We start from the raw sequence: 15,984 nt of genomic DNA, 5'->3' as shown, positions 1-15,984 counted from the left end.
CATCCATTGCCCTCTCCCTGCTCTTTAATTATGGGTAGACTGGAAGATAATCTTATAGGTTCCTCATACTGTTCTTCCTCTACTATAGTTTCTTCTATTATAGTTTCTTCCTTAATAGTAGGTAATCGTTGCAATGGTGGTTGCTGTTCAATATTTGGTCCTTGCCTATTAATAGGTCTATAATCTTTATTTATTTTAACTGAATATCCTACCTGAAAACTACCTTCGGTTTTTAAATCTTTATGACCTAGACTTAATCCTACCTTACATGCAGCATGTTTCTCTATATTCTTATTTAATCTCGTTTTTGATTTTTTTGCTCCCATGTTTACAACGTGAGGTTTTAATCATTTTGAAATAATATATTACACATACTCTTCTTAAGTAAGGATTCCTGGAAATTCTATTCATTTATAAACCACTCATAATGAAGAGAGGATATCCCTATTCGCACGGTAATCTCAATTTTGGATATGAATATGAATATAGACCTAAAAGTGCAAAAGGAGGTACTGGTGAGCGCGGCGAGATTGGACCTGAAGGACCTAAAGGAGATACAGGACCTAAAGGAGATACAGGTCGTGTGGGACCTGCAGGTCCACCAGGACGAAAAGGAGATCAGGGCCCTCAAGGGGTAAAAGGTGATCGAGGAGATACAGGACCTCGAGGACCGCGAGGGCTGCAAGGACTAAAGGGCGATCAAGGAGCACGAGGGTTACAAGGATTACAAGGCGACCAGGGCGTACAAGGACCCGTTGGACAGCAAGGACCGCAAGGAGTCCCTGGTACAACAGCTGCAAAAGGTGATAAAGGTGACAAAGGCGATCAAGGACCTCCTGGACCTCAGGGATCCCAGGGACTTCAAGGATCAAAAGGTGCAAAAGGGGATCAAGGTCTGCAAGGACCTCCCGGACCTCGAGGACAAGACGGTGCTATAGGCTCTCAAGGTCTTCGCGGTATTAAGGGAGATCCCGGCGCAAAGGGGATCGGGGTCCTCCCGGTCAAAAAGGTGATAAGGGCGATAAAGGGGATAAAGGCGATAGGGGATCCATTGGGGCTCAAGGACCGCGCGGTGGTGATGGTAGTAAAGGGGATAGAGGTATTAAAGGAGATAAAGGTGATAAGGGTGATATAGGTCCGCAGGGACCTAGAGGTCCAAGGGGGGATATAGGACCCAAGGGAGATAAGGGGGATAAAGGACCGCAAGGACCTACGGGACCGCAAGGACAACCAGGCTCTGTTGCGGCGAAAGGCGATAAGGGTGATAAGGGTGATAAAGGTGATAAGGGCGATAAGGGTGATAAAGGCGATAGAGGTAATGAGGGAAGTCAGGGGGTACGAGGTCCTCCAGGCCTTGTTGGACCTGCAGGACCTACAGGGCCTAAAGGGGATGTGGGAAATTTAAGTTCAGCTGATAAACGTGAACTTCTAATGGTAGATAAGGATTTCGAGAAAGTAAGTTACGAGGATGATAAGGGAGCTAGTAAGGGTAGTTCATTTTGATAGTGGATCGTGGAAACCTGTTGGACGAGGAAGAAATCTAGTTTCTACAAGAGAGACAAGAGAGACCAAGGTCCCATTCCTAGGAGCACGTAAGGGTTTAAAGATAGAAATGTATTCCGATTCTGGAAGTGAGTCAGGTGTTGTTTTCTACAATGAGGATGCAAGCGTGGATGCCTATGGTGTAATATTTGCTGTTATGTTTCAAGATAAAACTAAATATGGATATAAGAAGGTAACTTTTGATACTGCCAAATCAAGTCCAATTGCTTTTACATCAGTAGCTGGCTCAATAAAGAATATTGGGACAATAAAAGTAAATGACGAGACATATGAATACTATTTGGCACGGGCTAATAATGCTGGATCATTTAATCCAACTCTTCTCAGAGTTGAGTTCTTCTTTACAAATTCTAAAATAAACGACCCTGTTAACGGGAATGGAGGTAAAATATCTCTAACTATTTTTGGTGGATTTAAATTCAAGAATTTCACGTCCCAAGACTATCGAGATTCACGTGTGGGGAGCAATAATCTCTTTCCACATCAAAAAGATTTTGATAAACATAAATTTGCAGATGTCATGCTCGGAAATATTCTTCTTGCGGGTAAAATGCAAGCGGATGGAAGTATTACTGTAGACAATAGATTGAAGATATCGTATACAAATTTCTCTCAAGATTTCATAGACGTATTTAACAAGCATGCGGAGTTGGCCTCAAAATCGATAACTGTCTCAAAATACCAATTCTCAGCACTTGATGGGTCCGCACTTCGCGGGGCCGCATGGATCCCAGAGACGGAGGACCCCAGTGGATATCCTGGTAGTGTATTTCCATGTCTCAAGGGGGAGGAGGTATCAATAGTTCTTCTAACACACACCTTTGATAGTGATCATACAGTTCCTACAGGTTTAACTATCAGTTTTAGAATAACCATTCAGAATGAGAATGCTAATGACAGAACAAAAGCATTAGCGACAATAAACTATTCCGATTCAGACATTAGAAAATCGAAGAATAAGAGAATGTATATTCTAAATAAAACATTTAAATTCACGCCCGAGGATAAGGACGTTGGATTTACCCTTCAAATTCAACAAGCAGCGCCTACAACAAAACTTGGTAATGAGTCAACCCTAGTATTTAAAATCTTCTATAGTTAAATAGAAAAATATATATTAAGAGAGTAGTAATAATAATTTATTAAAAGAACTTTCTTAAGAACATATGTGTCCTTTGTAATAATAATAATAATGATAATACTTAACATTTTCTTAACATTCTTTCCTAGAGGTTAACATTTTCTCCTAGGCTAAAATCTGCTCATTAGCATTAGATTCTTGTTCCACATGCTCACCCAGTGGTACACATCCGGGCATTTGTTTTATTATTTTTATTAGACGAATAACAGTTCGCATCATTAAGTCCACCTTCTTATCCATTTTCTCCAAGGTCTCGGACATTAATGGTGTCTCGCTCTGTGTCTCCTCATCCCATGATGAATATGGGGATGGTGGTATCACTTGCGGAGATGATGGTGGTGGTGGTGGTGGTGGATGTGGTGGTGATGATGGTGTAGGTACAGGCAAATTCACATTTTCCTCTATCTTTAACGATGCCAAATGTACATGATGTCGGATAACATGATATAATTCATCACCGATATTTGATAATCCATTTGAGAGCACATTCGAGAGGATGTTCGGAAACTTTTTTGAGACATGCTCTGTTCTCATCTTCCTTGAAATTGCAAAACATGGTATTTCATGTTTATACAATATTTCTTTATCTCTCATACGTTTAAGAAAAGAGCGCAGTGGTGTTGTTGAGAACTCCTTGCCCTCTCCCCACCAAATGAATACTTCAAATACGAATGAGTGAACGTCAGGTTTCTTTACAACCCATTGATATTTATCCTTCCTTCTTTGTAAATAATCCAGAAGATCTCCATATAAACGTTCTTCTTTAAATGTAACAATAACATAATGTGTAGCGTTCATTTTGAAAACAAGAAAGTGAATGAGAAAAATCAAATTTAATGGTGCTTATTTATACATAACTGCACGTGTTTTTAATTCTATATTTGCACGTGTTTTTTCGTTTTCTGCATGTGTTTTTTGTTTTCTACACGTGTTTTTTGTTTTCTGCACGTGCTTTTTGTTTTCTGCACGTGCCTTTTTAGAAACCATATGGAAGTGTCTTGAAATTATCTATTAACACACGTTTATCGTAAACAATACGATAATCTTTCTTCATCCTCTTTGATACAATGTTCTTCTCCTTTCTATCTCTTGTAATTTTAAACGGGTTATCTACTGTTATTTTTGCTTTTATATTACATTTTACATGTAAATACACAAGAGCCCGAACAGTATTTGGGTTTATTTTTTGAGTAACAGAGTGATTTAATGTGATACCTCGAATTTTTGTCTCTGACTTCCCATCGTTAGTATGATACGCGTAATTCTTTGGACCGCCGGACATAAAAGTTGTGATATATCCTCCTTTTAATTCATCTGTAAGATCTCCCAAATAATTTCCCAACGGCGGATCTGTCTCATCTTGTTTCGAGATATAAATAACCGAGTCGGTATCATAATAAAGTACACGTTCTTGTAACATATCCAAGAGATCATAAAGTTTCAACCTGGCATATGCTGTTGTGAAAGCAGCAATAACAACATTTGTCTTGTTATTAGGTTCCAAAAATTCACTTGTACTCTTATATTGCACTTCAAGCATGCTGTCATTTACTATCTTTGCATCACACACCTCAAACTCATCGGAGGAAAGAAGATCGAAATATCTTTGTGGACTTGTAATCATCTCTGTTTTTGTTACATTAGGACGCTGTGCAAATTTCCCTAGGAGAGAAAATATAATTATAGAAAAATACATACATACACACATACATACATACATACATACATACATACATACATACATACATACATACATACATACATACATACCCCAAAACGAATTTAACATTAATTTTGCCAATGCACGTAAACCAGGGTTATGTGATATCTTCTCCATATCTAACATTACACCTTCATGTTGGAAATACATATCAATATACGACTGCTTTTGTTCCTCCGTTACACACTCCTTTGGAAAACCGCTCGCCTCCTGCTTTATCTTTAGAAAGGTATTAACATAATCCTTAAATAAGTTCTCGGACTGTTTTGGGAAGTGCCACACCTCGTGAATTTTTAAAATTCGATACCCTTTCTCAACAGCTTTCAATAGTTCCACATGACACCATGTCCCCGGAATGGATCTTTCTTGTTCTGAGTGTGTACATGGACTTGAATTAAATGAGATAGCACACGTTCTGCATAGGGGGAACAACAATTTGCCTGGAACGCGATAAGGAAGAACAGGATGAAACAATCCTCGTGGTGGTAATACTGTACATTTTACCAATCCAAAATATGTCGATATATCTGAGAAATTCTCTGTAATAATAATTGGATGTCCAACAACAGTTCTTGTTGATTTATTGCACCACGGGTAGAGACTAGTAAAATCAACGTATCTAAAAATAGAAAATGACGTAATGAGAATAGAAAAAATGACGTCACAGAAACTCTTTTTCATTTCTTACTTTATCTTCTCATCATTTTCACATTCATAAAAGAGCCTCGTGGCATTTGTACGTCCCCCATAGAATGCATCACGCGGTTGAAGAGGATCAACAAGATCATGATTCTCGAAATGTGTACGCATGTCCTCGTTTAATTCTAGCTCCTTCTTTAAATCGCATTCCCACATCTCTATCACTTTATATCCACGCTCCCTTAGATGGAGATTCTTCCTCACTGTAGACTCATAGAGATCGCTCATTGTTCTCCCATTAACAGGATTAACAGTATCACGAGCATAACACTTTCTACAGCCTAAAATAATAAAAATAATAATACTATTAAGAATAAATAAATAAATAAATAATAAATGACATATTTAAATACATACCATGCCATATACATCCATGAAACTCATATGCTGTATTTCTTTCAATATTATATCCATCTAGTGAATATCTATCGACACGCTTCTCTCCCCCATTCCTCCCATGAGCAATAAAAATATCCTCCCTCTCCGATATGTAAGATAACCACTTTAATGCCATGTTGGATTGTTTCACTTTCATTTGATAATCGGAGCGAAAAATACCAATGGTCTCCTCTTGAAGAAAATTAACACGAAAAACCAAGTTACATGCGCTGGCAATAGTCAAACATTTCTCGAAAGGATCGATATCTGTGATTGCTCTAAATAACTCGCGAAACTCCATACAACATCGACGTAAGATATCTACATCGGATCGACAATATTTTATAATCTCATCCTTGAAATTAAAAATATAATTCTCTCGCCTTTGCTCTTTATGCCATTCCAAGAATGCCTCACGACTCTCCTCCTTCATTCCATTTGTATTATAAAAAGCCTCACACGGTATTGGACCCACATAATTCTCATTCTCTCTTCGATTGAACAGATGAGGAAAATATCCCTTGCATATCTCATCAATCCCAAATGTCTTAGGGAAATTTGCCAGAGACATAGGAATAAAATTTAGAGAATCGATAAACTTGATATTAAGCATGGGAACCGATAGAGAGAGAATTTTTGCGCCACGTAAAATAATGTCATATTTCACAGCATTCTTGTTTAAAAAATTTTGAATGAAGTATCCATCATACCCTTGAAAATTATGGGCTATAAATATGCAATTTTGGTGTTCCTTAGTAAAAACCCACTTACAAAAATCCGAGTTTGTATTCTCACCGCAAAATATCCACTCGTCCCCACTCTCGTTATGAACAATACATAAATTTGCTTTATGAACGCCCTCATCCTCTTGTCGTGCTTCATAATCAAAGAAGAACATCTGCGTATATCCCCTCTCATCATTACTCTTCATCGACTCATTATCATCATCATTACCATCATCATCATCATTATTATTATCTCCATTGGTATTCTCATTTCTCTGCCCTGGCTTCCTCATATAACATAGATGATGGGTATCAAAGTTATCAACAAGTGCATTGCATATCTTACACTTAGCTTTCTCACATAAATGTTTCTTGGGATTCAGTTTACAAGTTCTTACAGATTTTCCACATTTCGAACACCTCTTTACACTCTTGCAAATAGATGAGCCTCCTATTGATCTCTTATGGTATTCATAACATGTCTCATTCTTAAATAACCTATGACATTCATTACAGTTTATCCAACTTGATTCAGACGAACCTTGAGAACAATCGGTGGATCGACAACACTTGCACATGGAAGGGCATATATGATCATGGGTGTTTGAGTATGGCTTTCTACATGTGTGACAATAAAAACTCCGCGCAAAGAAACCGGGCATGCTGGTGATGACATCGTAATGGTTGTTATGTAAATATAAATAGACTCGTTTCACATCGCTCTGGTTAGATTTGGGAGGATAAATAATAACATCTCCATGCTCGGCTGAGACTATATTAATCTCATACTCCGTTAAATATTCTTGAAATAATTTAACTTCGGAAATTCCGCAAGGACCTCTTGGTACTTTCGCCTCCCTGTGTAAATCCTCCGCTTTCTTCCTTTGAAGAGCACTTCGGCTATCCTTGATGAGATAATACTTCTCATCCTTCTCAATTCTTGCTATTGCAACAACAAGTGCTCTGGCCAAGCACATATCATCATCATTATTTCTTATAACCACCACTGATCTCTTCATTCGTAAATGTTTTAAAAGATCCACGCGACTTCGCTTTGAGCCTCGCGATCCCGATGGCATTTCAACATGAACAATGTCAGCAATTACTGTATCATTTAGAACAAAATGTTGATTGGACTGTACCACACGCTCGACTTGTGAAAATATTCGTTCGGGAGTAAAATGAGAAACAGGCATAAACGGTAAGGATATTGGTACATCAAGTTGAGGTGTTCGTAAAACGAAACGAACCTGGTCGCTATCGTTCATCCCATTTGTGATATTATCTATTAATCCTTCAAAAATTTGTTGTGTACGTTCATATTCCTGAATAACATTGAGATCTTTATTCTCGTTGTTAAAACGAACGCTATAATCAACACCTCTCGTCTTAAACTTCTTTGACCTTACTTCATTAATTTTCTCTATGGTGTAAAAAGAGGTCTCGTCATTACTACTTGCCCCGTCATTATTGCTTGTACTTGCCCCGTCATTATCCTGTCCTCCAAACTGTATTGTATTATCCACCTCCTCGTAACCTCGCTTCTTACGATTAGAATCAACTTGCATGTCCTCCTCACTCACCTCCCAAATCCATCCATCATCGCTATCAGAGAAGAGGTCCTCCCTAAAATCCTCCTCGGATATCTCCCAAATCCAATCATCATTATCATCATCATCGTTAATAAAATTAAACAAATCCTCCTCTCGATGAGAACTCATTCTCCCGAAAATGAGAAAATGGGTCGTTTCTTGCACCATTTATATCTGATTATAAAAACACGTGTTTTTAATATAAAAACATATACTCTAATATTACAACACGTGTTTTTATTTAAAAACACTTGTTTTTTCCTTTCAGCACGTGTTCTTATTTAAAAACACATGTTTTTTCCTTTCAACACGTGTTTTTATCTTTTTGGCACGTGCTTTTTGAAAAAACACGTGCCAATAAAAAGTATAAATAAAAGAAGAAAAACCTCCCTACTCACAATCTTTTAAAAATGAAATGTCTACATGGTAAAGAAGCAGTAGTCTCAGAAAATGGATTGTTCTGGATTTGCGGAGAAACAAATAATAACAATTGCAAACTCTCCTGCACAGAAGAAGATGCTTTTTTATACGAAAAAGGAATTGAGAAATTTTGGCAACCTTTCAAAAACAACCCACATGTTGCAATGGAAACCTGGCAAAATTGAGAATGGTGAAAAACCCCGAGAAATCCTCCTACGGTCGCCCCTTTTTTGTATGTTCCAAAGATAAGAACCCATGCAAATATTTCGAGTGGGGTGATGTGTACATTAATGATGATAGACCACAATGTCACCATGGTGAACGAAGTAAACTACAAGTGGTTAAAAAAGAGAGCGTAAATAAGGGGCGATCCTTCTTCTGTTGTCCCGAGCCACAAGAGAAATCATGTAATTTCTTCATGTGGTACGAACCACCTACTCCCGCAACCGAAGCAAAAGGAACCCCAGGAGCGAAAGGGACACGCAGGCTGATAAAAAAGAAAATAGGAACATATACCAAGACAAAAGATAGTGAGAATGGTAATGATGATGATAATGATGATGAAATGACCATAGAGAGCAGTCAACGTAGCCAACTCCTCCAAACCACCCCGGGAGGTCCTTGTACGTTTGGATTCTACCCGCAATACTACCGGCGTTGTGATGAGCAAGAAGAGGAACCGAAGAAAAAGAAAAAGAAAAATTATAGTTATAGTTATAATTATCATGATGTGGACGGTGATGACGAGTCCTAAGAACTAAATCTTAAGAACATAACATTTCTTAAAAAGAACATTCTCATAAAAGGAGAAAAACCTCCTGTTAAAACTTGTTATTGTTATTGTTATTACGATTTGAAAAACTTGTAAATAATCTCTTATAAAATATAAAAAATTATATTATTATTATTATTATTATTATTATTATTATTATTATTATTATTATTATTATTATTATTATTTATTATATTATTATTATATTATTATTATTATTATTATATTATTATTATTATTATTATTATTATTATTATTATTATTATTATTATTATTATTATTATTATTATTATTATTATTATTATTATTATTATGTTTTACTCATTAGAACACCGCCTGTCGCGTGAGTGCGACAGAGTAATTTAACATGACGTAATAAACATAAGAGATATTAAACATGACGTAATAAATGGGAAAACCCCAAATATAAGAGATATTAAACATGACGTAATAAATAGGAAAATCCCCAAAACAAGAAAAATAATAAACATGACATAATAGGAGGAAAATCCCCAATCAAAGATGTTTTATTAAAACAAACTATGCTCAATATAACATACAAAAATGTCTATAAAAACATATCAAAATAAGTTCAATATGAAAATTCATATATTAAAATCCATAAGCTCAATGTCTCGCAAATCGTTTTCTAAATCTTTAAAATTATCATCATCCTCAAAACATTCCCAGTCAAGTAACTCGACCTCAAAATCAAAATCCTGATAATGCTTGCTGATATCTTCATACGGGTCGAAAGTTGGCGTGTCCCTTCCGCCTCGCTCACCGTTGTTGTTGTTGTTGTTGTTGTTGTTGTTGTTCTCGCTTCGTTCGTTTCGCTCGTCGTTGTTGTTTTCGCTTCGCTCGCTGTTGATGTTCTCGCTTTGTTCGCCTCGCTCGCCGATGTTTTCGCTTCGTTCACCGTTGTTATTGTTGTTGTTCTCGCCTCGCTCACCGTTGTTGTTGTTGTTGTTGTTTTCGCCCATATCGCTGACAATGCTATTAATACTCTTCTCAAGTAATGTCACTTCATCCTCAATGTTTAAAACTTCACATACTTCGTCGATTGAGTCCCGTATCGTGTTCATACTCAATCCCGTATTATCATACAGCCGTATCTTCCAATCCATCGTCCTTGTTATATCTCTTATATGAGGATTCGCTGTTACAACCTCACGATATGCTCTTGTATATTCGTAATAAATATACGGATATTTCTCCTTGACCCAAGTACTCAACAACCTGTTAAATTTCTCCTCCTTCCTTACTCTCCCCTTTCGTAACTTCTCGCGCTCGTTCCTATCAATCGTGCTCTTTTTGCGACCCATACTACTTGGCTTGGCTTGGTTGTCAATCAAAATCGTCGCTTTTATAGTTTAAGAAGGGGGATACCAAAACTCTACGGGGCGGACTTATGGGTAAACACAAAAATAAATATAATCCAATCATATTGCAAAGCGAGAATTTTAGAACAAAAATTCTGATCCTTACTTGATCCTCGCAACGCGGACCTATATGTAGACATTAAAAATAAAAACACGCATCATATTATAAAAACACGGTGTTTTTAAAATAAAAACACGGTGTTTTTAAAATAAAAACACGGTGTTTTTAATAAAAACACGGTGTTTTTAAAAATAAAAACACGCCTCTCCTAAGTATAAAAGTCGGCATAGTTCGCCTTGTTTGCTTATTAAAACATTGTCGAGAGAAAGATGGAAAATATTGTAGGTTTAATTGATATGGACGGATTTTGGATAGAGAAAAAATTCTGCTGTAAAGAATTAGGATTAATGGGTATGGATTACTCGGAAGCTTTATCGTTCCTCTTTAAAATACCACATGAATGGGGAAAACTAAGCACAAAAGACAAGAAACATTGCTCATATGTCACTAAACACATTCATAAACTCCCGTTCTACGGTCCCGAAGGAATACCTCTCCATGAAGCAAACGAAATCGATACTATAGTCAAGTCATTCTACAAAAACACAAGAAGAAACGGAAATAGCTCTATGGCGTATAAAGGGGGTTGCATTGAGAAAAACCTACTACAGAAAAACAACATCCCGCACATAAATCTAGAAGTGTTCGGATGTCCAAAACCGTCTCAACTTGTCCCATGGATCATTACTGACCAGCATAACACAGATAATACTTGGATGCAAACGTGTGGAAATCACTTAGAAAAAAACGCATATGAACACTGCCCAAAATCGGAATTGGAAATAATTAACAAGTGGGTTAAATATATGAACATGCAAACACTCAAACGTTAATAACAATAATGTCATACTTCTATTAATGTTATATTCATGTCAATAATCCTCGTTGAACATGTCAGAAATATCTATATTAAAATCTACTCCATTAAACATGTCTGTTAATTGTCTCCTTGCTATTTCATCCCATCTCCCCGGTTCCTTAGAAATAATAACATCTCTCAGCATGTCATCAATCTCGTTACATACGACATATGAAGTAAATAAACCACCACCGTCCGCATTTATAAAACCGATATTCATTAATTTATCATACATAACATCAAGATAAACACTTCTAACTCCATTCCTTATTGACTTATAGCTTTGATTTCTTAAACACACCCCATAGAGACTACTCTCAACTTGAACAATAATCTTGCAATCAAACATACCAACAGGCACCCTCAAAACAAACTTATATTCACATGTTATATATGTTCTAAAAATATTACTTGGGTGTGTGGTAAAATAAATAGGTATCTCGATACAGTACTTCCCAGGTAAAATACTTGCATAATCCTTGAGAATCTTCTTGACATCATTGTTCAAAATATGATGAACAAAATATATAAATACAGGTCTCAACGCCTGTACCAATTGATTTCTAAACACGTGCACTCTCACGATATATATAAAAGCAAGAAGAGAATCGATATCCAAGGGACGAACATAAACCGTCTGTTGAAATATATCCTTAATACGCCTCGAAGTAGGTTTCTCTTGACTAAATATAACATCCTCAATCCTATTTACTATTCCATTAACACTCCAAGACATGATCAAAAAATATGATAATATTTAGAAGAAAAGCAACTTTATACATACAATAAAACACGTGCCTCTATAATAAAACACGTGCCTCTTACTATCGATTAGAATATATACCAAATCGAGTTGAAAAATACCAACTCAGACATATTCTCACTAATCTATCACATTTCATATCACCTCTAATAAGCAAAAGCCTTTGTAATACATCATCTACATTATCACATAATAAAAAGACTCTCATGTTCAAATTCGCCGTTATAACATGTCCAGTAACAGTATAATTAAGTGGATACATATGTACCCGAGTCATGTCATTATAAAGAGTCTTCACCATGTCTCGTATCACCCTATAGGTAGGGTTCCTCAAATATATTCCATAAAGTTTACTATCAATTTGAGCAATGACTGTACATTTAAACATACCCCGCGGTAATCTTAAGACAATCTTATTATTAAAACTGTCCACATAATCCTTATATATATCGTAACGATGAGTTGTAAATAAATCGGTACTTCAACACAATACATTCCTGGACATATATCCACATAATCCGCAAGTATCTCCCTCATGTCGCTCTTTAGTACATATTGAACCATATATACAACATTAATTCCAACGCATGTACAAGTTGATTTCTCCGTGGATGAGCTCTCAAGAGACAAATAAATGTAAAAAGGGAATCGATGTCCAAAGATCGTGTTAATGACCCTGTCACTCTCTGTGGACGATGAAACACACCTCTAATTTTATTTCTTGTTGGAGGTCTATTATTATTCATATCCTGAATTTGAGTAACAACGCAACCATCAATACCACCAACCATCATTATAATAATGATAAAAGAAGCACACACAACAACAACATATATTTATAAGATAGAATAAACACATGCACTTTACAGAATAAACACGTGCTAAAATATAAAAGCACGTGCTGAAATGAAAAAACACGTGCTTTATAAGAGAAAAAACAAACACATACCGATAATTATGAGTGACGTCACAAGAGAATTAAGATTTAAAATAACCCCCGTTAATCCTAATCCTAATCCTAATCCACAACATTATTACGTAATTAGTTATGACGTAATATTAGATATAAGCACGTGTTATTATGACGTCACATTAGAGATCCCACTATAAAGTTCACGCGAGATATTATGACGTCACATTGCTGACTCAGCAATCCCACTATAAAAAATCCCACTATACGGCCAGGACAATACTACTAATGTGACATCAAAGGTTTTGGAATCTGGAGGGTTGCCAGACGAAGGAAACAGTAAATCCCACTGGGAATTATTAATAACTCGAGGTTTTAACTTTTGAAGAGATGTTTTGTTTGCAGCCAGTACTCTGGGTAGACTAGCAGGTGGATGGATAGTATCAAATGTATTTCTCAAAGCCTCAGTTCCTTTGTCAACCAAAGTCTACTGAGTTTTGTAAAATTTGCTTTTTCTTGCATTTCGTCAGAAGCCATGGCATTGCACGAAGTTTTACTGCAACAAATAGGTGTTAGTACTAGATGGTTTCGTCAGAAAAACCATTTAGGTTAGGGCTTCCTATTTATCTAATGCTAACGTATTAACTATAAAGTTACACTAAGCGGCAATTATTTTAATAATATATTAAAATAGTCACTAGGACATATCTATTAATTATTAACCACAAACTTCGTATACGTTATTATAAGGGCAATAAAATTTACGAATTTGCGTTTTCTGATGTTTTAAAATATTTTAAAAACATTACATCACAATGCAATGCCGTGACTAGCCCAGTGAGACCACATATGAAATTTTTCACCAAATTTGCTAAAATCGATTTTGACTGCCCCATCCTAGTCTATTAGATGTGCTTTTTTAGGGTTTTTAAAGGCTTCTTAAATTATTGTGGTATAAACTATAATTTCTTGGTTGAACGCCTCTGCAGAAGAAAAGTAACAATTTGATAGCAGAATAAGCTGAGACTTGTTTAGGAATCTGGTTGGTCAGAATGCAAAAACAGGATCACTGTTAAAACAAGTTCTATTCAAAGGACTAGTTCTCGTCAGATGAAACGTATGAAAGATAAATGTGGCAAATTTAAGGTAAAAGACGCGCCATGACGTAATTCCACAGCCTTTATGTCAATATTATTACGGTCACGAAAAACAATTTACTAAAGCGAAATTATTGAAAACCAACATATGTTATAGTAAGACGAATTAAAGATATCATCAACGAAATTTACGACTGATTTTATTCAAGGTTTTGCTGAACGTTATGATATCACGCCACAGCGCTGTGCCGGGCCTAGCATACTGTAATAAAAGTTAATGAAAGTTAATAGCGTTCATATCCAGGTGTGTCTTCGGTTTTGGCAAAAAACATAGGTTTGCGGGCGGCATGTCAGGCATGCGTCAAACCGGCGCCCCAATAATAATAATAAACTTTATTTAAAGAAGGTTACAATAGTACTTTTTTACCTAAGCGGTATTCTTCCAAATGGCCCTCATTATGATACATATAGATAGGTTATGCGGTCATTATATACAAGAATAGCATTAGAGGATTATATATAACATAGTTAATGGACGAAATGATATTAGTAGATCCAATATTGCACCGCACGCGAACATCATTTGACTTGCTCAATCCAACAAATTAGAGAATTTTTCCATTTGGCGAAAAAAAACAACCAATGGCATTTCAGAAGGTCACCATGCACAAGCTCAATCTTCTCACTTGGCAAGTCGCTCTGCTCAAAGACACAGTTTGCAAAATTTAAAGGTATTATTTACGTCAAATCGCAAAATTTCTTATCATGCCTCGAGCCGCACGTAGTCGAACAACACAACGCCAACTACATCAGCCACCGAGCGAGATAAGTTTAACGGCTCTTCGAGAACGTTGCGCCGAACAAGGTTTACCTTCAAACGGACGGCGAAACACGCTGATTCACCGACTACAGCGGCACGCTTCCTCGAGCTCTATTGAGTCAGAGATAGTCCCTGCAACTTTCCTGGATAATCCTCGACAGACAGCGACAGCGAACGCTTTGAACGATGCTCAGTTAGCGCAAATTCAGGCCATCCTCTACAAATCGGCTGAACAGATCGCAACAACCGCCGCTAAAGCTGCTGCGGCATCCATGCAGAACTCCGGTCCCGTCACCAACTGCGTAGATGAGGCCATCGTTGATGATGCTCCTGAGCAATCCGTAGCTGCGCATTTTGTAAACTCGGCTGTTCCTACCGCGACGTCACCTCAAGTGCCATACAGCCACAGATTCCACGATGTTCCCGCATCATACGTGAGACAAATTCAATCGGCTTCAGCGTTTCCGTCAACTGGCACCGCAGGCGGATATCAACAAATGTTTGGTCCCCAAAATAATGCTGGCAATTTAAACGATGATATTCAACGCTATATAAACCTTTCCGTTGCAACAACAACTAAGCAGACCTACAGCGCAGGCGAAAGAAGTTTTAAGCTGCCACTTTGTAAATTGGTTTAGGCGACAAAAGATTGAACATTGTTTCCCTCCCAATGAATCCCTTTTGACAGAATACGTTGCATATTTGGCCAGAACTATCAAGTATACATCGATCAAAACATATTTGGCGGCCGTCCGCCACTTCCATGTTCGCCACGGTCTTACTCTGAGTTTACAAAAAATGGTGCGGCTGCAACTAGTACTACGGGGAATAAAGCGATCGCAGTGGGATAAAGCTCGAGTTCGCTTACTGCAGGGGCGGATCTAGGGGTAGTCACACCGATCACGCGACTAACGTAAAAATTTCGCACTAATTAAATGCAGTGAGATTATATTTTTCAGATCGCAGTCCTGTTGTAAATTTGTACAGTCGCATAATAATTTTTGCGCTTGATAAATTAAATAAACACTGATCTCGTTCGATTTCCTCGCTCCTGAATGCAGACTTGCGCAATATTTTCATTC

At 37.0% G+C, this 15,984-nt stretch overlaps 1 protein-coding gene and 1 pseudogene across 1 annotated transcript; one reads left to right on the top strand and one right to left on the bottom strand.

The window, feature by feature from the left end:
* Positions 1 to 427: 427 nt before the first annotated feature.
* On the top strand, positions 428 to 1,503 carry LOC114535040 (annotated as a pseudogene).
* Positions 1,504 to 9,615: 8,112 nt separating this feature from the next.
* Positions 9,616 to 10,335, bottom strand: LOC114535039 (GATA zinc finger domain-containing protein 13-like). Its single transcript, XM_028556414.1, has one exon. It carries the CDS (start codon positions 10,333 to 10,335, stop codon positions 9,616 to 9,618), a length of 720 nt encoding a protein of 239 aa, XP_028412215.1.
* Between the last annotated feature and the right edge of the window lie 5,649 nt (positions 10,336 to 15,984).

The sequence above is a fragment of the Dendronephthya gigantea genome, unplaced genomic scaffold (genome assembly GCF_004324835.1).
Source record: "Dendronephthya gigantea isolate DGI-Jeju-01 unplaced genomic scaffold, DenGig_1.0 000109F, whole genome shotgun sequence".
In the NCBI taxonomy this organism is placed as follows: domain Eukaryota; kingdom Metazoa; phylum Cnidaria; class Anthozoa; order Malacalcyonacea; family Nephtheidae; genus Dendronephthya; species Dendronephthya gigantea.
The sequence above is the reverse complement of the archived record's forward strand: the minus strand, read 5'-3'. Positions and strand labels throughout refer to the sequence as shown.